At 41.8% G+C, this 22793-nt stretch overlaps 3 protein-coding genes across 7 annotated transcripts in view; all 3 read right to left on the bottom strand.

Moving 5' to 3' along the window:
• CDSN (corneodesmosin) overlaps positions 1-17815 on the bottom strand; it is a 189233-nt gene extending 171418 nt beyond the window's left edge. Inside the window, exon 1 of the mRNA XM_069073236.1 lies at positions 17810-17815. The gene's annotated coding sequence lies outside the window, so the exon portion shown is untranslated. The remainder of the gene's footprint in view (positions 1-17809) is intronic.
• Positions 1-17815, bottom strand: part of PSORS1C2 (psoriasis susceptibility 1 candidate 2) — a 145094-nt gene extending 127279 nt beyond the window's left edge. Inside the window, exon 1 of the mRNA XM_069073245.1 lies at positions 17810-17815. The gene's annotated coding sequence lies outside the window, so the exon portion shown is untranslated. The remainder of the gene's footprint in view (positions 1-17809) is intronic.
• On the bottom strand, positions 490-22597 carry LOC138149965 (zinc-alpha-2-glycoprotein-like). Of its 5 annotated transcripts, XM_069073241.1 has the most exons (7): positions 22199-22597; positions 15876-16109; positions 7611-7883; positions 7069-7341; positions 6730-6876; positions 5068-5121; positions 490-4560 (listed from the first exon to the last, which is right to left on the bottom strand). In XM_069073241.1, exons 3-7 carry the CDS (start codon positions 7816-7818, stop codon positions 4523-4525), a joined length of 720 nt encoding a protein of 239 aa, XP_068929342.1. In that variant the 5' UTR covers positions 7819-7883; positions 15876-16109; positions 22199-22597; the 3' UTR covers positions 490-4522. The 5 variants fall into 5 exon arrangements, with proteins under 5 accessions (XP_068929342.1, XP_068929341.1, XP_068929343.1 ...); XM_069073240.1 differs by lacking the exon at positions 15876-16109; XM_069073242.1 differs by lacking the exon at positions 15876-16109 and having other exon boundaries at positions 22107-22240.
• Between the last annotated feature and the right edge of the window lie 196 nt (positions 22598-22793).

Below are 22793 nucleotides of genomic sequence, written 5' to 3' on the forward strand. Positions count from 1 at the left end.
CAAGTATAAGCTGAAGATTCTTCTGGGAGGTCAAGATAAACTATCAACCAATGGGACTATGTATTTTACTTTGCCTCTTTTGTATCATCTGGGTATCAAGCACTATAAAACTAAGTCTTTAAGGAAAAGGGGGCATCTCAGATTGTAAGAAAGATCTGAGATCCTCTTCATTAGAGGGGACCATGGACCCCTTAATAAAGTACTATTGGCTTGGATCTCTGCCTCAGTTTCTTTGTCTTTTTGGAGGTAGGAAGGTCAGGCAATTGGGGTTAAGTGACTTGCCCAAGGTCACAGGACTAGTATGTGTGTGTGTGTGTGTGTGTTAAGTGTCTGAGGCCAAATTTGAACTCAGGTCCTCCTGACTTCAGGGCCGGTGCTCTATTCACTGCACCACCTATCTGACCTCCTCAAATATATTTTTTAAAAAACCCTTTATGTCTAATGGTAGCCATCTCTCTAGGGTGGAAGGGAGGAAAGGGAAAAAAAGTATTAACATGATAAATTTATTATATATTTTAAAAGAATAGCAAGTTGCACATAATAGATTTGCAGTTTCATTGCAATCTTTTTTATCATTCTACTGTGATAGACATGTTTATTTTATTTCATAAATTAAAACGAATAAAATTTAAAAAAAGAAAAATTGTAACAATGAAGTGTCAAGATAGAATTTTGCATTAAAAGATAGAATTCTTGTGATTTAATAAGAGTTTTGAACACCCACCAATACCATCAACCCAAGTTGTGATCTAAATTTTGTTACTGTGCTTAAGTAGATAAAATTATAATATCTTATCAACCATGTGGAAGAATTTATGTTGTGAAAGTCTAACTCTAAAACAATGTTATGGAGAGAAATGAAGATTGTCCTATATTCTGTATGCATTGTTACCTTGAGAACTTCCATAGAAACTGTATCTATTTTGACTATATCTTTAAAGACCTAGAAATGAACTGTATTTTGAGAGTTCCAAAGTTAACTCTGAGTATTGACAATATGAATGAAATAGATACAATTTGGAGGCAACCTCTGTAATACTGATCCACAGAGTCCAACTGGCATTTATTTAGTGTTTTCTACATAGCGTGCCAGGTCTGGAGTCAGAAAAGACTCATCTATCTTCCTGAATTCAAATATGACCTCAAACACTTAGCTGTATGACCCTAGGCAAGTCACTTAATTTTGATTGCCTGTTTCCTCATCTGCCAAATGAGCTGAAGAAGGAAATGTCAAGCTACTTCAGTGTCTTTGCAAGAAAACCCCAAATGGGATCACAGAGAGTTGGATGCAACTGGAAGGAATGAACTACAACATATACCAGCCACAGCACTTAGTACCAGAGTTATTAAAAAAAAAAAAAGGCAAAAGTAGCCCAGGCTGTAGTGAAGAGAAGGAATCTTTAAATGCCAAACCCTTGCCTTCCAATCTGAAATTTTTTGAGCAGGGTCTTGGCATGGTCTTGGCATAAACCTGTAGTTTAGCAATACCAAGCTGGCAATTATGTGGATGGTAGATTGAAGAGGAGAGAGACACAGGGAAGCCGATTAGGAGCCTAGTACAATTGTCCAGGTGAGGAGACCTGAACTAGGGTGGTTGTTTATGAGAGAAGGAAAAGGATGTGAGATAGGTTGTCGATTTAAAGTCAATAAGACCGCAACAGATTGAATGGGGATGGGAATGAATGAAAGTGATGCCCTCGAAAGAAATAAGGAAGTTGGGAAGAGAAACACGTTTTAGGGAAAAGATAACGAATTCTATTTTGGATGTATTGAGTTTTGAAATGACAAAGGCAGTTAGTGGTGGCCAATGAAATGAGGTCTTGGCTATGTAGATTTGAAGAATTGATGAAGTCACAGAGAGAGATAAGGAGACAGAATCTTGACTTAAAAATGAAAAAGTCAAGCTAACAGTTAAAAAACCCTTAAGATTTTTTTCTATTCTCTTTCATATCATGATTCAGAAGCAGAAGAGATATTAACCAGATGCCTCTTTATTATGAATGGGACTGCTGCTGCTGCTTAAAAGTGCTTAATTCCTATCAGTGACATTAAGAACAGAGACTTAAAAGAGGCACCAAGACTGGGATCAAGACAGATTGAAGGAAGTTATAGGAAGGAGCTTTACTTTAGTGTGGAACTTAGCAATATTACTATGAAAATCATGTTAATTTCCATGCGAAATATTATTTTATCTTTCATATTTTGACTTCATCTAATTTTTAAAAATGTTTTTCATGACATCTTAATAAACCTTGGGAAACAAAAAAATTTCAACCAGATCAGTGTGCTACAGGACTATTACCTCCCTCATATGTCCTCCCCCCCCCCTCCCCTTTCTCAGGTGTACATATCCCTACATAAATGAATGTGAAACAGGAGCCATCTCATGGAGCATGCTCACAGTTGCCCTTCCTGGTTCTGATCAACCACCTGTACTGGCCCAGCACTTGTAAACACAGGGAATAATGTGTGACTACTTCAGTGCTACTAACCCAGCAGTGAAAGGACTTGGTGTTTTGGCATAATATAGCAAGTATGGGGTGATCTTTTGGTCATCATCCTGCCCTGTAACATGGGCATGGGGGCAGGATACTTCCTCAGTTGAAAGGAGACACAGCTTCTAACTCTCTCCAATGAGGCAAGTAGTGATCTGACTCTGCACTTGTGGAATGGGAGAAGTGGGCATGCAATAAATAAACTATGATCTTCCTCCCATCCTGCAGTGGGAACATGGTCTCAATGTGGGCCCCTGGCTTCCTTTCCTTCTTTTTGTTTCCTTTCCTAAGTATGTTATTGAAGTGTATCCTCAAGTTGGACATGTTTTGGTCTCTGTCCAGGGGCTGTTTAATCTAGTCTTAGACCAGGGCCCCTTGAGCCAAGATAGCTTCCTGAGGAGTTTATAGTGTCATTCTCAGCCCTTCCCAACAAGTGCATGTGTTTGGGGTGGTGGGGGTAGTACGTAGGGTACCCAGGCTGCTCAGCACAACTGCATAGAATCTTTAGAGCTCAAGTTTGAAATAGAATAAATAATAACAACATATTACAACCTACCTTTGGGGCAGAAATAGACAGTAGAGGGTCTGACCTAGACTCCCAATCAGGAAGAGAAATAAGAACAAAGTAAGCAGGAAAAAGGGATTCAATAGCTGATGTGGGTACAAAGAAAATGCTGTCAAATAAAAGTGTATCAGATCCCAGTACTGGGATCCAGAAGAAGCCAAAGCAGCAGTACCATAATCCGCAGCTCCAATAGGTTAGCTGGAGAGACCAGAGGAATCTAGGAACTTTTCCTATGTGGTAGCAAAGAGGTTTTTTTTCCTTTTCCAATTATCCAGGTGGGCTGGCTTTTTTTCTTTGGTTGTAGCATTCAAACCAAATCACATTTACCTAGCATAAACCCTATTGACTAGAAAAAATGCTAAACTGTGGTTATATTATGCAAAGTTTACAAGTAGAGAGAGAATAAGGGAGAGACCTTTCTTTATTGAAAAGGAGCAAAAAGTTTGGTCACCAGGAAATGATCAGGGGGTTTGGGGCTATCAAGTATAGTATAAAAGGTGAGAACTTCAGTACATTGTGCAAGCCTGGCATATAAATTCAGGATCCAGTTACTCCTAGGAATAAATCACAAGACAGTTTAGAGTCAAGCTAGAGAGAGGAAAGTGTGAGTGAGGTCATTTTAATTTATATATATATATATATATATATTTTTTTTTAAAGCAATTGGGGTAAAGTAACTTGCTCAAGGTTACATGCCCAGGTGTTTCTGGGTGGATGCTAAGTGTCTGAACCCGGATTCCCGGATTCGATCCCCCAGGTCATCCCAACGCTGGAGGCCGGTGCTCTTACTTGCTGTGCTACCTGGCTACCCTAGGTCATTTTCATTCTTGAACCCACAGATCCTGTTACTGGTCTACTAGGCTCAAAAAGAAGGCCCTTCTCATGAATCAGAAAAGAATGAAACAAAAGTCATACCTCCCCAACTCCAGTTGTTGTTCATCCTTTGTTTCTGAAGAAGGCCAATGAAATCATGGGACAATGTCTTGACTTATGAGTGAATTGGATTTAAATGAGGCAGAATTGCATAAAATTCATCAGCCTCCCTCTCTCTTTTAAAGTCATCAAAGTCCAGTGGCAAGACAAAAGTCAGGACTGTGGGTGATCGCCAGGGGTGCAGTGGATGACCTTGGCATCTTCAATTTCTGACCAAGCTCTGCATGCTGCACAGTGTCTGCTTTAGCCACCTTCATGACCATTGGAACAAATTGTCCATAACCACCCATTGCATCCGGGGGAGAGGACACTGGCAGTTTGGCAAGCCTTTCTCACTAAAGTCATCAAGTGCCTCTACATTTGATAGTGTTTTAAGACTTACAAAATTCTTTGTAACCTTGTAGCAATAGATACTTCTCAGGGTATTCACACAAGAAAACTGAGGCTCCCAGTGAATTTTCCACAAATACTCTGCTAGTAAGTGTTGAAGCTTGGATACAAACTCTCATCTCCTGATTCCAAGTCTTGCCTACACCACGCTCTGAGTTTCTCTGAAGTGACCAAAACCTGCAAAAATGAATGAGGGCTAAGGTGATCTCTTTCCCAGAAAGCACAAGGAAGGAACACATAGTGGAAGGGGCCAAGAGACACATGACCTAAGGCTACTATAATATCTAATAGCTCTGGGGCCCAGTTATACTGTCTTTTAACCTTCCTCCAACTTCCTCTCTCAATCATGAATCTCCCACATGAGGACAGCTGATTCTCCCATAGAATACTGATTAATTCCTTTAGGTAACATAGGGATTTCCTTCTGCCCCTGGATCAGGAGAGTAAATTTAAAACTAAAGGTGGTGAGGTTAGATTTGACAAAAGAGTAGTAACATTGAAGGAAAATGAGAATACTTTAACCTGATCAGAATTCCCCACTAAAGCCACTGTCCTCGAAGCCTGAGTGTCTCTATCCATACAACCCTTTCTACCAAATTCTATCTTCCTTTCCAAGAACAGAGAATGCCTTACCTCACTCTGCACCATGCCTGGCCCTCCCTAGAACTTCCCACAGTGACTCACCTGGGAAAAGAGGGTGGGCGGATTTCCATTCACTTCTTCTGGTAGGTCTAATCTCTGGGGAAGGGGAGAATAGGAAAGAGAGATAGCTAAATGAAAGCTATTGATGGAGATGGGTATATAGGTGGCACAGTGGATAGAACATCAGACCTAGAGTCAGGAAGACTCAGCCTCATGAGTTCAAATCTTGCCTCAGATACTTACTAGCTGTGTGACTCTGGGCAAGTCATTTTATCCTGTTTGTCTCAGTTCCTCATCTATAAAATGAACTGGAAAAGGAAATGACAAACCATTCCAATAGCTTTGCCAAGAAAACCCCATATGGGGTCAAGAAAAGTCAGACTCAAGGAGGAAAGAGAAATATGAACAAAAGGAGTAAATCTACCGTGTTTCCCCGATAATAAGACACTGTCTTATTAATTTTTTGGACAGAAAAACACCAGAGGGCTTATTTTCAGGGGAGGGCTTATTTTAATGAACATTGACAGCACTTTTAATAAACAGGTAAATGTGAACAAAAAAATGTACCTTTATTCAAAAAGAAATCACTGGGGAAGAACAGGATGACGCGCTCACTGCTGCAGCTCTGATTGGATGCAGCTCAGAGCGCGGCATGCGTTTCACGGGGGGGGGGGGAGGAAGGTGCATACAGAGGGTACCGTAATGTAGCGTGTAGCACAGGGGATCACCTTCACTACAGTAGCAATCTCAATAGGGCTTATTTTCGGGGGAGGGCTTATTTTAGAGGAATCTTACACAGTAAGGGGAGGGCTTATTTTCGGGATAGGTCTTATTATCGGGGAAACACGGTAGGAGAGTGGAGTCTCTTATCCTGCCCATAGGTCTCCTTCTTCTCTCCTTTCCATTGAATGCTAGAGCAAGAAAAGTCCCTCAAGTAAGCCCAGGGGGCGAGTAGGCTAGGACGGACACCCACATACCCTTCTTTTGTCACTAAGCATCTTCTCTGGTTCGTTTAGCTCAAATCAGCCCCTCTCCACAGATCTTGTGGGGCAACAAACTCATAATAATAAAGTACTTTCAGGTTTATAAAGCACCTTCCTCCTAACAATCATGTGACGTAGGTAGAGCAAGTGTTATTGTACATATTTTTCAGATCAGGAAATGGAGGTTAAGAGAGGTTAAGGATTTGCCCAAAGTCACATAGCTAGTGTCAATGATAGGACTCAAACCCAAGTTCCTTCTACTTCTAACTGCAGTGCTCTTTCCATGCTGCCGATCAAGGTCTAAGATGCTATTATGCTGATGGAAGCATGATTGGTGGTACAGTGGATAGATCTCTAGGCCTGCAGTCAGAAAAACCGAAGTTCAGAACACTAGCTGTGTGATCTTGAGCAAGTTGTTTAAACTCTATCTGCCCTAGTCTCTTCATCTGTAAAATGGGGACAATAATAGCACCTAACTCCCAGGGTTGTTGTGAGGACTAACTCAGATGTTTGTAAAGCACTTAGTAGACACTTAATAAACATTTGTTTCTTCCTACCGTGGAAAAGAAGAGTGAAACATTGATGATGCCAAATACTACCTCTTCCTGGGCTAGGAATGAATTGTTGAGAAATTCCTTCCTTGCCTATAGCTCCATTACCCTATCTGGCTATTTCTACCACCCAATAGTTCCAACTCCATAAACAAACTTGTCCTACATACCTGGCTTTGCCCGAATCCACCTCCACAGCTGAGCTCCAACAACAATGAGGACAGCAAAGACAAGGCCTATGCTGATAATTAGTAACTCAACCTGCAGGGGTCCACGGGACAAGTGGTGGGGCCCAGGTGGCACATCAGTTGGTAGTTCTGAAACAGAATAGAATGTGGGTCTCATCAGATAGAGTGTGCAGGTATTTTTTGAGAATAGGGAAAGCTTCAAGGGAGGAAAGCCATGGATCAATCATTTCTGTAAACTCTTTTAAACCCACAATATCCCATCTCTGGGGCAGAAACCACACCCATAAATCAAAAGGAAAACCTCTGTCCTGGGATTCATACCTGTCCTTTCCAAGATCCCCTTCCAGGATGCCAAGTATCTCTGGAACCGAATAGAACAGTACTCCTCCTCATGGACTTCAAGGAATTTCATTTGGAACCAGTCCTCCCATTTCTCCTTAATTCCCTTAGTCGCTGGATGGACTGCAGTCCAGCCGAGTCTTTCCCGGTAGAAAGTAAGGAAGTCTTGCCCATCAAATCGGAACCTCCAGAACCCTCTGGTGCTATTGTTGCCCTGGAGCTCACACCCCAATGTGGCCTGAAGAGTGTGAGAGCCTGAAACCACCCATGCCTAGGATAAATAACTACTGCCCATCTTCACCTTGTTGTTTGGTGTTCAGTTAGGGCACAGCCTTCTCCCACTCCCCCAATCCACCCATGTAGGTTATGAGGTAACTTAGGTTGGATCTTTGTAAGACCCTGGGAAAGGGAGAAGGGAAGGTCTGACATGGCCCCTAGGCCCATGGTCCCATCCCCCCATCCCAGTCCCCACCTCCCATAGCCTCCACCACCACTCTTCCCATACTCCTGTCCTTCACACTCACCATTAATGCCGTCACTCTGATTGTTCTGTCTCAGAATGTCTTGAAGAGTCACTCCCAGCTCTTTCCCCCTCTCCTCAAGGGCCTGGGTCACCCTTTCCCAGACTTTTCTTCCTTCCTCTGTATCATTCCACGGGTTCTGCAGCTCTATTCTTCTACTCTCCCCATCATAGTGAAGGAAGAGTTGGTCATTTATATAGCCAAGGGCCATGTAGAGAGGTTCACTAGGTTCTGGCTGGGACACAACAGTGAGATCGTATTGAAGAGAGGCAGGCCCTGTGAGATAAAAAGACACAAGAGTCAGCATTTCCCCCCAGTAGCACACATTCATTCCTATTTCTGATTGAGTCCTTCTGTCCTCTCTCCCTCCCCAAATTAACCTATATTTTCAGCCTAGATGGATTCTAGTGGAAGATGGGCACTGGACCTGTGATTTCATTGGTGTAAAGAGAGGAAACTCCTTCTAGCATCTTCTATGAAGTTATGGTCTAGTTTTTGAGCTGCGAAGAGCACTGAAGTGCTAAGAATACTAGAAGGACCAGGACTTAAGAATGCCTCCGCTATCAGTGGACATAGCACCCTTTTTAAAAATCTGTAACGCGCAAATCCACAAAGAGGTAGTAGGATGAACATTTTTGTTTTAAAGGATTTTTTTTTGCATGTGTTGAGGCCTTGGTCCTTCAAGGGCTATGTGACTTGCCTAGGCAATATGTGTCACAGGCAGGATTTTAACTTGTGTCATCCTGGTCAATTCTCTATCATGCTGCCTCTCAGCAGTGTAGTGTGGATAATAGATATTTTCTAAATGCTTTTTAGGGTAGAAGGTAGTAGAGTGGATAGAGCACAGAGCCTGGAGTCAGGAATACCTGAGTTCAAATCCAGCCTCAGATATTTGCTAACTAGCTATATGACCTTGAGCAAATCACTTAACCTTGTTTGCCTCAGTTTTCCCATTTGTAAAATGATCTGGAAAAGAAAATGGCAAACCACTCCACTACCTTTGCCAAGAATCCCAAATGGACTCAAAGAGTTGGACATGACTCAAAAACAAAAAAATATTTTAAAAAAAAAGTATCAGTGTGGATACTTTCTAGATGGATGTGAAGTGATCAGCCTTTCACTTTTAAAAGAGAATCTCTATGAGAGGCCCAAAATTGTCACCTGTGAATGATTTTAAAACTTCCTTTTAGTCTCTGGCTCCTTCAACCATAGCAAATAGTCCTGCCTTCTGTTGGGGGGGGGGCAGAAGTGGGAAGAGGGGAAGGGGCTTGTCTGAGGGTCCACTTGACCCCTGATCATCGGTCTAATTCTTGGAGATAGGCCTGATAAAAGTGTAAGGAGAGACCTAAGTTTGAACACTGACCTGTGTGGAGGAATACTGCTTTATTCAGCTCTAGAGACAGCTAATAGTTCAGGATAGAGCACTGGGCCTGGAATCAGGAAGTATCAAGTTCAAATATGACCTTGATAGGGTTAAGGGACCTGGGCCCCTGTAGGAAAAGACTATGTCTCTGACAGCAAGCCAGTCCCAGAACTTTCCCATACATTTTCAGCTGTCCAGATCACTGGCATCTCCTCTAAGGCATGTGTTCCACCCCAGCCCACCTTGATTACTTAATTAGCTTACTTGATACTCCTTAATCCCATCTGAATCTTTTTACTGTTTTACCTGGCCCACACCAGGCTATTTACCACTTCTTAATCCTATTAAGATCTTTTCACTGGCCCTTTTTCCTTTTTTTTTTTTAATATAAATATCCGTCCCATCTTTATCAAGTTTCAGATTCCCTAAGAATTTTGTCCACTCCTGTTGGTGTTACAATAAGCCTGGCTACTTTGACTGAAAGAAGGCTTGAGTGTTCAAATTCTTTCCAGGCAGACTTGCCCTGTGTCCTTACATTTTGGGCTTCCCAGCAACCCTAAACTGCTTCGGCCTGACAGTTACTAGCTATGTGGTCCCAGGCAGGTCACATTCTTAACTGTAAAGTGGAGATAATAAATAGCACTTATCTCCCAGGGTTATTGTGAGGATCAGACTACCATATAGTAGGCACTATATAAAAAGCTTACTCCCTTCTCCCTTTTTCTCTGGAAATACCAGGCATACTTGGAGAAGACAGTTATACAACCACCTCTTCGAATCCATTTGAACTTACCTGGTCTTTCTAGTCTTGACTATAGACACAGAATATGTCAATACCTCTCTAACTTTGACTATGTATGTGTTTGCAGTGGGGTTTTGTTTTTCTTGCTTTCTCATTGGAACAGGAGAGGTGGGGAGTGAGGAAGAGTAAATAAAATACAATTTAACTTTAACAAAACCTTTCTAGCTTCATAGGACCTACCTGAACATAAATGGCAGTCTGAATGATGGGGTGCTTGAGTGTTTGTGCTTAGATCCCAATTCCAAAACCACATTTCTACTTAGCTTCAAAACACTATCTCTGACAATTTTCTCCCCAGCCCAAGAACACTATACCTAGCAATAATTCACGAGTGGGTCCCAGTAAGACAAATTACCTTTCCCCACAATTACTCACAGGAAAGGAAAGGGGATATCCCTCCCTCAAATCAAAGAGAGGCAGGTTGACTAGCACTTAACCATTTCCTGCCTCACCTAAAAGAGAAAAAGTTTTTGTGTACTGAAACACAGTCAAAAGATAATTGAATTCAGTCTGTTAGTATTTTAAGTTAAATGTGTTACTCCTAATTTGATGCTCAAGATAAGTCAGAATTAATTATACTATTTGGCACTAAGACAAATTGGGAAAATGTATAGATCTAAAAAAGAGACACCTCAGAGATGACACTTTGAGCTCCCCAGTATGGAGGAGAGGGGACTAAGTACTACTGGATCTTTTCCATTGTCCCACTCACCTTGACTGGTAAGTTCAAAGCTCTCAGTTTCAAAAAAAGCTTTTAAGGAGTGGACACAGAAGTAAAGTTTACTTGAGTAAAAGTTTAAAAAAAAGAGGAGGAACCTTTTAAGATCCTTCACCCTGTTGTCCTAGCTCTGACCAGGCTAGGTCTATAGTGCCTTCCCCCTGTAGTCCTGGCTCTGACCAAGCTAGGTAGGGTTGGAGTGAAAAGTTAGAACAGCTAAAAATATTTTAGCAGATTCTGTTACCTCCTCTCATACAGATTAAGGAAAGAAAGTGCTGAAGAATGGTAAGGAATTTGAATTACCCTCTCCCACCTGGCAAAAGGAGGGGGGAAGCATAGCAGCTATATGGAGTGCCCTGGGCGCTCTGAAGCCCTCCCTTCTAGGCAAGCAGATGAACCTCTCCTCTCAAAATCTCTGAGTTCACAACCAGGATCTGCAACTGTGGGGACAGGAGAAAAGGGGATAGCCAGGGCAATGTGAGGTCAGAAACCAGTCTCTCTCTGCACTTGGTAAGCCTAACCTTCCATCAGTAATTTTTACCGGGGTCCGCTTAATTGTGAGGAAAGGTAGTTTGTCTTATTGGGGCCTACTCATGAGTTATTGCTAGGCAGAGCATCCTTGGGCTGGGGAGTAAACTGTCAGGGAGAAATATGATCGTGGAATTGGGGTCCAAGCACAAGCACCCAAGTACCCCATCATTCCCCCCTTAAACAGATGGGACCCAAAATCTTTTAGGGTAAAGGATGAAGGTCTCAGTTTCTGAAACTGTCTCATGCTAATAATGAACATAGAGCTGTCCATGCCTCACAGGGTCCCCCCATTCAAGAAGTTGCTTCTTTAGCCAGTGTCCAGAACTTGGCCAACACCAGGTCCAGAGGGTGATGGGTAATAGTCTCTGACAGTAGTTGATACTCAGCCTGAGTGGAGGACACTGAGCCTAGAAGAGACAAATCTGGCAAGGAGATTAAGCAAACAAGGGCCAAAAAAGAGTAAGAGAAAAATGACCAGAAGTGGGGTGAGTATGGGTTAGTATCTTCTGAACAGGGTCATCTGAAATTTAATTGAGCTATTGACTTTCAAATCTTTTGAACCCAGACACTCACTATACCTCCATGCATATTCCTGCCACACACCAAGCCCACAGTCTCACCATTCCTAGCCCAACAAACATTTTCTTGCTACATTCATTAGCTTTTTAGCCATATTCAGTAGCACTACTCCCTAGCCTTTGAGAATTCATAATCAAAGCTTGTTCCAGAAAGAGAGAGAGAGAGTGTGTGTGAGAGGGTGCAGATATTTCACTTTGGGGGGGGGGGGGGAGCTAGGGAATGGACATGAAACATTGCATATACAATTAGTTACTATTAATGTGGGGTTAGTTTTGCTGAACTTCTCTCCACTACCCTTTATTTTTTTGTTCTTTTTAAAAATTATTTTGAACTTAAATACACAATAAGAAAAGAAAAAGAAACATTATAAACTTAAAAATTAAAACTAATACAAAATAAGAAAAAAAAGCATTTCCATGCTCACAGTAAAACATAAGAGAGGATTCAAAATATCCAGCAATAAATTATTTTTCATTCTTTTTATTTATTTATTTTTTTAAAGATATTTTTCTTTGTCTTCCAGTTGCTCTCTTTTATTTTATTTTTTGCTTTTTGGAGGGATAAGGTAGGGCAATTGGGGTTGAGTGACTTGCCCAAGGTTACACGGCTAGTTTTTGTGTTAAGTGTCTGAGGCCGAATTTGAACTCAGGTCCTCCCGACTCCAGGGCCGGTGCTCTATTCACTGTGCCACCTAGTTGCTCCCTTTCATTCTTTTTAAGTAGAGATGACAGTCTTGAGTGGGGAAGAGGAAATATATTTTTCAAAATGAAAGTGATATAAAAACAAAAGACATTAATAAAAACAAACTAAACAAACAAAAAGAATCTAAGGTTAGATCCACAGTAGAATAATTCGTGAGAGTAGGACCTAGAAAGAGGAATAGATATTAAGGGCCTCTAAAAATACATTTTAAAACTTCAATGAAAAATTTGACTTAATAAGGTCTTATTCCCAAGAACATGTGCTTATATGGAAACTATAGTAACTTCCCCCACATTGGTTATCATTGTATTTCTTTTTTTTTTTAAGAAATATTTTTCCTTATAACCTGACCAATGTATAATGTGAAAGTATTTACAGATCCTATACTTGACTATAAGCCGCCACGGGAGGGAGGGAGGGGGACAAAATGTGAAATTCAAGGAATTGTGGAATTGAATCCTGTAAACTAAAAGGAAACAAAACAAATTAATAAAGAAAAAAAAGTGTAAAAAAAAAAGAAATATTTTTATCTTAACACCATAAAACCCTAGGTGCATTTCCATTTAGGAAAGGGAAAGGAAAAAACATTTTATTAAGTGTCAGGCACTGCATCATGGTTTAGAAATATTATCTCATTTGATCCTCAGAACAATCCTGGGAAGTAGGGACCATTATTATCTCCATTTTACAGAAGAGAAAATTGAGGCAGGGGTTAAGTGACTTACCTAGGGTCACTCTTTAATTGAATGAGAAATTAGACTTAGAGGTCACACAGTAAATATCTAAGGCTGGATTTGAATTCATATCTTCTTCCTGACTCCAAGTCCAGGGCTGTAGCTGTAGCATACTTTTTCTTTTTCTTTTTGCATTACCATCTCTGTCCCCCACCTTCTCAATTAAAAACAAGACAAAAAAGATAAGTATGGTTAAGCCAAACCAGCCTAAACAGAGGCCACGTCCAAAGGCATTCATCTTCCTCCACACTTTTATGTTACCACCTCTGTCCAGAGGCTAGTTCATCCCAGCTCTTGTGGACGTGTGACTGGTCCTGGCCTTGATCAGATTTCTAAGGCCTTCTAAAGTCGTTTCTCTTTATTTCTGCAACTATAAGTTTCTACCACAAAGCAAAAACCTTCCCTTAGAGATGCCAGGCAGTGCAGGCATCAGGGTAGACCTGAGTTCAAATCCATCCAGCCTTAGACATTTACCTATCAGTACTATGCTGGGTAAGTCACTTAAGCTTTGTCAGCTTCCTTTTCCTAACTGTAAAATGGGAATTGTAATAGCCTCTAACTCCCAGGATTATAGTGAGGTAATATGTCACATAGCAGGCTCTTTAAAAACATTTATTTTCTTCCTTCCTTAGGCAATATTACAAACAGACTTCTCAGTGGCCTGCAAAACCCCCTGGCAACAACTCACACTGCCCCACCCCCCAAAAAAGAAAAGAAAAAACGGCCAAAGCACCCAGAGTCACTTTTTGAAATTCGGTTTCACAAGCATTGAAAGCTCCCTAATACCCTCCACCTGGAATGTCACACCTTTTAAAATAACAATGACAGTCAGGAAATGTGAATCCAGATTCTGTAGGCAGACCAGAGGGAAGAAAGCCAGAGAGAGAGAGAGAGAGAGAGAGAGAGAGAGAGAGAGAGAGACAGACACACACACACACACACACACAAAGACAGAGACAGAGAGACAGATAGTGAGAGAGAGAAACACACTTTTTTTTTTTTAAAAAATGGCCATTTCTCTTATTCTTATGTTCTCTCTGATCAGGGTAACACACAGCTCAGTGGTTAGTGTGTTTGAAAAATCAGTCTCCACGTGCACCAAAACCTTGGGAGTAAAGGAGGCTATTGTAGACTTATCCAGTAAAAATGTACTAAACTCAGAGGATTATCTAATAAAACTCCTAACTGAAGGATGAACCCTATTGTGCAGGTATTACTAATATATTATTCTTTCTTCAATATTGTTCTTAGATTTAAAAAAAAATCCTCAGTTTTTAAATGGCCAGAATTTGTTATAAAAAGTATTTGAATTCTCACCTAAAGTTTGAAAATATAGACATCCTCAAAGTCTCTCTTTTCCTTATTCTCAACTTTATTTAAATCAAGGGAAAAAACCCCTCTATTTCAGAATGTGTAAAGATACTGCCATGGAGCAACCATGCCATCTTGTGGCATTTGGAAACACAGTCGATACAGTCTTTTTTCAGGGAAAGGATTTTTCAGTGGTGGAAACAAAGGCTGATTGAGGTTAATTAACTTGCCCAGGGTCACAGAGCTAAGAAGTGTCTGAAGCTGGATTTGAACTCAGGACTTCCTGGCTCCGGACCCAGGGGTCCAGATCCGTATCACCTGTCTGCTTCTAGAGAAGAGGCGAGAAGAGCCCAGGGAAGGCCTGCAGTAAAGAGCTTGTACATTTCCCCCTCTCAGTCCAGCTTGGCCACCTGAGTCCATGGAGGATACCCAAGCTGTGAAGCACACATCACAGTCATCTAGGTGAGGCCCTGGAAGTGGCCCTGATCCTAAGGAAGAAGGGTCCTCCTGCCTGTCCCCTTTGGTCAGGGAACATAGGGTGTGTGCACTGCTGCTGCAAGGGGAGGGGTGGGAGTGGGGAGGGACCTGGATAGAGAATGATTGTCTACACACTTGGCCTGCCTGAGAAGGTAAGTGCTAGCTCAGTCAGCCCTGGGAACTGACAGGAGGGAGAATGGTGGAAGGAATAGAAGCCACAGGCATGTTAGATAACCTCAGGTCTCATATTTCCTTTATGTGCCATGATGAGTCGTCTTGCTCATGGCCTTATGTAGACCTCTGGCCAAGATGATCTACAAAGGCCCTCCCTAGCACTAAAATTCTATCATTCTGTGTAAAACCTGTTTAAACACCATACTGGAGACCCAGGAAAAACATATGCCTTGGATCAAAAAGACCAGACCTTACCCACCTGTGGCAAACTGGAAAAATAAACAGAAATACTTCTCCTTACAGAAAAAGTATGGTAGGTCAGATGCAAAGCAGGAACTGGGTAAGAAGGTGTTTGAGGAAGATCTTGCAGAAGATTAAATGTCAATAATAAAAGGTAAGTGATGAAATCTGTATAAAAGATTTGCCTAAGAGTAACAAATGCTCTGAATTTTGCAGCAAACTGAATTCTTTGTCTACTAATGGGAAGCCATCTATACTCTTTCTTCTAAATTCTTCCATCCTTCTCTTGACTCTTACCCCCACCCCCACCCTCTGCCCCCCCATCTTTTCCTAAAATAGAAACTAGTATAGCCTGGGGAACTACAACCCACATACAGTAGCAGTATAGCTCATGGATATGGCATCTAAATTGACATGACAGCTATATCCTTTTCCTCTCTCTCTTCTTCCTTCTCCCCCTTCTCATTCTTCCTCTCCCCTTGCCCTTCCCTTCCTCTCTCACTCTCTGTACTATCTTTCTGTCCTGTCTCTATCCTGTCTTTCTCTCCCTCTGGGTTAGCTTATTCACGCCAATCCACCCTCAACCTGACAGGTCTAGGGATGGGGAGAGGGCAAACTCCATGCTGCTACTACTCACTCCTGGTGGAGGTGGGGGGCAGGGAATATGCTACCAGTCATCACTCTGAGCCCCCACTACCGAAACTCTCTTGACTCATATAGATGGGTATCTTCCTTGTAACATAGAAAGTGGCTTGAAGCACTTCAGTCTGTGTCAGTCGCAGGACTTAAACTCAGGTCTTGCAGGCGTTAGGGTCAGCTCTCTATCAGCTGACATGCTGATTCTCAATCTCTATGATATCCTTCGAAGCTCCTGCAAAGAATCTTATGTAAATAAGCTGATTAAAATAAACAATGGATTGATAGCAGCCCTAGTTTCTCTCCTCAACTCTGACTGTTGTACATTTCAATCTGGATGTCCCATATGTATCTCAAACTCAACATGTTCAAAAAAGAACTCTTCATGATCATGATCATCACACATACACACACACACACACACACACACACCCCTAAAGCCCTACCCTCTTTTGAACTTCTTTATTACTGTTCAAATAAGTCTGCCAACCTTCCAGTCATCCAAGTTTACAATCTGATATCATTCTTTTTTTCTATGAAAGTTTGTAATTTTTATTACTCATGTACATTTATCTGTCCATAATCAAACAATAAGTTCATCACAATATCAATATCTAAACAAGGAAGTAAATGCTTGAGGCAAATGTTAAGGATCTTAAATTCATTCTGCTTTTCCTCTTCATATTACATCATTAATGGTAATTGCAGGGTACGGGGCATGTGGTAGGTGGCACAGTGAATAGACTGTGAATAGTCCTGGACTCAGGAGGACCTGAGTTCAAATCCAGCATCAGACAGGCCTCAGACAGGCCTCAAACAGGCCTCAGACACTTAACACTTATTAGCCATGTGACCTTGGGCAAGTCGCTTAACCCCAATTGCCCTTCCCTTCCCCCCTCCAAAAAGCAATATATATATATATATATATAATAATTGTGGGATCTCAGCAGTGCTTTCTACTCTCTGTACATATGAAAGCCAGTTTTTGGATTTATGGCTTATTTTCAATGTTAGTTTGCAACATGGAAGTGACTGGATTCTTGAAAGTTTCCATTTGTAAAGTTTAAGACCTCATCTCTCTCTATATTATTATCTTATACTCTGGTATCATGATACTCTTCCAGCAACGCATGCTAGCCCTAATGTGTCAAAAGGAAGCCATTATAACTCGGCTGGTCTAATTGATCAATCAATCCCTGAACATTCCTTAAGTGCCTACTGTGACATAGATGCTCAGCATACAAATATAAAATAAGGCATTCCCTGCCATCAAGGGGGTTACATGTCTACCCAGCTGTACTGATATCATTCTTGATATTTACTTTCTTGCTTATCTCATCTCTCCAATTAATTGGTTTGATAAATCTTTTTTTTTTTTTAAGCAATTGGGGTTAAGTAACTTGCCCAAGGCTACACGACCAGTTATTTTGTGTGTGTGTTAAGTATCTGATGCCTGAACCGAGCCAATCCCAGGTTCTCCCAACTCCCCTGCTGGCGCTCTTACTCACTGCGCCACCTAGTTGCCCCATGGTTTGGTAAACCTCATTTTTTTTCTCCATAACATCTCTAGTATAGATGCCCGTCTCTCCACATATCCAATCTATTGTGAAATCTTGTTATTTTTATTTTCAAAACTCTTATATTTGTCTCCTTTCCATTCAGTCTGGCACCACCTTGGTTCTGTCTCTCATCACCTCTCACCTGTTGCAAGAGCTTACTAATTAATCTCCCTAATTCCAGTCTCTCCCCACTCCAATCCATCCTCCACTTAGCTACAAGAGTGATTTTCCTAAAGTGCACATCTCCCCCTATTACCACCCTGCTCAATAAACTCTATTGGATACCTACCTCCAGCATCAAATATAAAACCAATCTTTCATTTGGCATTTAAAGCTCTTTACAACCTGACCCCTTTCTACTTTTCCAATATACACCCCCCATGTACTCCATGATCCAGTCATTCTGTGCTACTTGCTGCTCTGTGTGTCTAGAGTGCTCTCCTTCTCTACCCCTGACTCTTAGAATTTTGATTGTCCTTTAAATTCTGGACTTAGGTATCACCTCCTCCAAGAGGCCTCTCTTGTCTCCTTAGTTTTTAATGGTCTTCTCATTATGATTACCTTTCTCCTACTTTTTGTCATGTATATTTTGATTTATATAAATTGTCTCCTCTGTTAGATTGTGAGGTCAGGGACATTTTTTTTTCTTTTCCTTTGTATCTCCAGTGCTTAGCACAATGCCTGGATAATATTAAGTGTTTATTAAATTTGTATTGGTTGATACATAATCATATAAAAGTAAATACAAAGTTATTTTCAAGGGAAAGGTACTAGCATTTGGAGAGAGGCGGACACAAGTCAATAAAGACTTAATGTAGAAAAATTGTATTTGAACTGGGTTTTGGAGGAAACAAAGGATTCTAAAATGTAGGGGTGAGTAGGGTATGTAATTCAGCATAAGGGACAGCCCCCACAAAGGCAGAGGAAGGAGATGCAGCATCCTGTGTGAGAAACACCAAGAAGGCCAGTTTGACTGGAACAACAAATAAGGGAAGTGAAAAAATGTATGATGAGGATTTTTCTGTCTCATTCTCCCCTTTGGGGTTGAGGGAAGTAGATTATTTCATTATTCTCTTATGAGTAAACCTCTCCTAGTTTCTTTCTAAGATGTTGACTTCATTTTGGGTTCCCACCACATCCTATTGGCTCATTGCATTGCAAAAGTTTGTGCAAATATTCTTAGAATGCTTTCATGCCATCATGCTGGAATGTGGGTGGAAAGAGGATTAAGTTGATCCATGGGGACTAAGTAGAAAATGACAATCTGGGTGTTTTCCACCTCTGTGGTGAAGACAGGATCTGAACCCAAGGTTAAGTCAGTAGCTGAGGACTCCAAAGTATCAACTGTAATGGTAGGAATTCAATAGAGCGAATGATATAATTTCTTGGCCACCAGTGAGCAGAATGCAGGAACATTCAGGTCACAGAACTTTCCCCACAACTGCCAAGAACATCTCCAAGATATCAGGCCATAGGGTAAACAATCTATGGGCTTGAGAATGCACCTCTTCCAACTTATCAAAAAAAAAAAAAAGGTAAGTAAATAAGACTGATTCCAGAGCTGGAACTAGAAGTAGGCAGATAGCTGCCTAGGGAACAGTGCAGGAAGATTTGTATCACATAGCGGGACATGAAGAAATATGACTCATATGCAAAGGGAACTTAGCTTTCATCCATGCAGATGGAGGTCACAACCTACCCATGTCCGCCCATGTGACTCTCCCATATCTTCCCACCAATTCACCTCAGTGTGCTGGGGGCCTTCCTCATTTTCTTCTGAGATACAAAGGATACCAGAAGGTCACCCAGACTGAATGAATGAATGATGCATTTATTCAGCACTTACTATGTGTGAAGCCTTGTGCTAAGCACTAGGGCCACAAAGAGAAAGGCCAGACAGTCCCTGCCCTCAAGGAGTTCACATTCTAAGGGGGGAGACAGCAGGTAGGGAAGGTTTCAGCTGCAAGTCAGATTGGAAAGGTACCAAGGTTCTTTGGATGCAACACCAAGGCATATGTTAATGCTTCTTCCTTAATGTCATCTCCATTGATAAAATCATATCAGTTTCTGACAATGCCAGGGATTTTGGTGGCAAGAATTTTCCTTTCTGGGTCTTCAGTAGTTTCAGCTACAGCACTTGAAGGAGCAGTTACCAGGTGGCATCTCCACAGAGGTTGCTTCCTAGGATGATGCCTTAGGGTGCTAGACCAGAAGTATTGCTATTTCCAAGACTCTTGGGTACAGGGTTCTGGACTGTCTCCATCAGGGTCTGAGGGGAGATGGTGATCAAGATGATGGTGGTGGTTTGACCTGCCTGACCTATTCATGCCTGCCTCTACCTCAGTATGCCTTGAGGCTCTAGCCAGGCTGTGCAATGGTTATCCCTCACTCTAATCCTAATTCCAAAGTGGCCAGTCAAAAAAATTAAAATATATTTATTTGTTCTTAATAAGTATAGTTTAACATTAATTTTGGGGGGGAGGGCAATTGGGGTTAAGTGACTTGCCCAAGGTCACATGGCTAGGTTTTATGTGTGTGTGTGTGTTAAGTGTCTGAGGCCGGACTTTAACTCAGGTCCTCCTGACTCCAGGGCTGGTGCTCTATTCACTGTGCCACCTAGCTGCCCCTTAACAATTTTTGTTTTACAAATTCATATTTTAATTGCAAAAAATTCAGCCCTTCATGGCACATGGGTATTTGTTTTATAGTAGATCAAGTCACACTTGCTGACATGAGGGTTAGATATCTTCCCTAGACAGTAATACATAACTGGAGCATAACCATCAAACCTTGCCTATGGTACTCACTTGTCTTAATCAAAAAGCTTCCTTGCTCTCAGTGGTCTAAAATTTCTGGTTTCTTGGAGAGTTCCATAGGCTTCTGAAATTAAGGTGAAATGGGCTATGGATTCGAAGTGAGTAAAAGCAGTAAGGGAGACCTCATTCTGATATATTCAACCTCTAGTTAATAAGGGGATAGTGGAAAAGGACAAGAAACAAGTGACAAAATCTAAAATACCCATGTTGATCGACAAAAATACTAAGTGGAGAACAGTTCAGCAGTGAACCTGGGTGTAGTCTCCCTCCCTCTCGTTCTGTCTCTTTTCTAAGTACCAACCCACCTAAGTTACAGCTTACGCCAGATCTCAAGTTTCACAGTCTCCTGCTAAAGTCCCAGGTCCAAAGTTAACTACCAGAGATTCCACTTCTTCATCTAATGTGTCATGTAACCAGGGAGCACTCCCTTGCCTGCCTAAAGAGAAGGAACAGCTCTGGGTCGGCTAAGTGGCGTAGTGAATACTGTACTAGCCCTGAAGTTAGGAGGACCTGAGTTCAAATCTGGCCTCAGACACTTGACACACTAGCCCTGTGACTTTGGGCAAGTCACTTAACCCCAATTGCCCTCCAAAAAGCAAAGAGAGAGAGAGAGAGAGAGAGAGAGAGAGAGAGAGAGAGAGAGAGAAGGAAGAGTAGAAAACTAAACTAATTCAAGCTGGACATTCCCAAGTCCAGATTGATCCTACGCCTGGGCAATTTCAAGAGTTGACTCTAGGAGAAGAGTGATCTTAAAGTAATTATTCTCTAGTTACTATGTCCTGTTTATTTCATTTCTGATTCTATGCTGAAGAAACAGAATGCTTGTACTTAACAGAGCCAATGCTAAGGTCTCACTGAAGTACAGCTAATACAAGAAAGGAGATGAGGATTTGCAAGAGGGCGGTACAACAGAGGGAAGCTGTAATAGGTCTATCCACCAATTTCACACCCCTTCATAACAAGCCCAGTAGTAAGAGGCTGGGGACTCTCTGGAAAGCATAAAAAATAAGACTTACTCAATCCACCAACAGGGAGTGTATACACCACCAGAGTGTGTGTGCATGGAGCTGCTCTCAGTGTCTATCAATACCACCTGGCCCTTATGTAATATAAGACAGAGGGGACAAAAGGAGATGTAGAAGAAAGGCTAGGAAAATGGAGAAACTGAACTCAATCTTCCATTTAGGACATTTTAATAATGCATGCTACCCCCACATCCTCCCTCTACACATCCCCTCCCTCCAATCTCCCAGCTAGAAAATTGCTCCAAGAGAGGAGAAAAGGGTTAACTGGTTTACCTAGCTGAAGATGTACATGTGAAACCCTTTCAGGAAGCTCTGAGAATAGTATCTGAAGCCTGTATACTTTGGGGAACATATTTGGGTAGCTCTCTAGGCCACTCCAACCTCACATCATCCCAGTCTAGCCAGAGTCAGAAAAGAAGTACTGAAGTCTCCTAGCTCTAAGTTCCATAGTACCTATCAGTTTCAGGCAACTTGCACCCAGGCAGCTCTACCTCTGGGGGGCTTTTAGGGGATGGCATATGGGATAGGAGGGGGTCCTCTGTTTTTCTTTTCTTTTTTTGCAACTTCATATGACAGTTGCAGAATTTCCCAATTTCCACCCAGCTCTACTATATTCATTATTTTCCTTAGTGTGCTCTTCTCAGTAGCCCACCCTCCAGTCGTCCTAGCCCAAATGAGCGCCCCAGGTGATCCTAAGATCATAGCCCCGTATTCTTCAATCTGTGTTTATGTTCACAGATTTCAAAGGACATAAAAAAGAGGTCTCTTCCCTGGATGCATGGAGAAAGTAGTCAGAGAAAAAAAAATCACCCAGACCCTCCCTGCCCATTACCTGAAGTTTCTTCCAGTTGCCTCCCCTGTCCCTCCAGTGCCTCTCCCAATAGTCCCCATTGTAGAAAAGAAGCAGCTTATTCTCAGACTCACAAGCCTGGGTTTCCTTCCAGGGTCCTAGCAGCAGCAGCAGCAATAACACAATGGAAAGACCAGCCTGCTGTGTCCCCCTTCTCTCCATCTCTATCTTAGGATCACCAACTAGGAATCTTCAATCTGGGTTTCTGTTCACAGATTTCAAAGGGCATAAAGGAGAGGCCTTTTCCCTGGGTCCATGGAGGAAGTAAAGTCGGAGGGAAAAAAAATTAGTCTGAGTCAGACTCTTCTGGGCACTTGCCATGGAATTAAATGCCTTTTTTCCATTTGTCTTTTTGTTTTCAAGCAAAAAGAAGAAAATGCAGGGAAGAGGAGGAAAAAAATTTTGTGAGAGCCAACTTTAAGAGACCAAGAAGGTGGGTCCAGGACAAATGGAAGAAATTTAATAATCCAGTACTGGTCCTTCCAGTTTGTCCAGCCCCACCCCTCAGCCATTAGTGTCTGATGCCACTGCTGAGCTAAATGCAATTACTCCCACTTCCTTTCTGGTAAACTTCATACCACACCTTCAGCCAATTCAACTGGACCCAAACTCAGGAGAAGTAAACTATTCATTCTTTCAGAGTGTGATAGATTCTAGCCACCAATGAGA

Source organism: Petaurus breviceps, unplaced genomic scaffold (genome assembly GCF_028583685.1).
Source record: "Petaurus breviceps papuanus isolate PSGF00001 unplaced genomic scaffold, PetGlider_PUasm1.0 90865, whole genome shotgun sequence".
Lineage (NCBI taxonomy): Eukaryota > Metazoa > Chordata > Mammalia > Diprotodontia > Petauridae > Petaurus > Petaurus breviceps.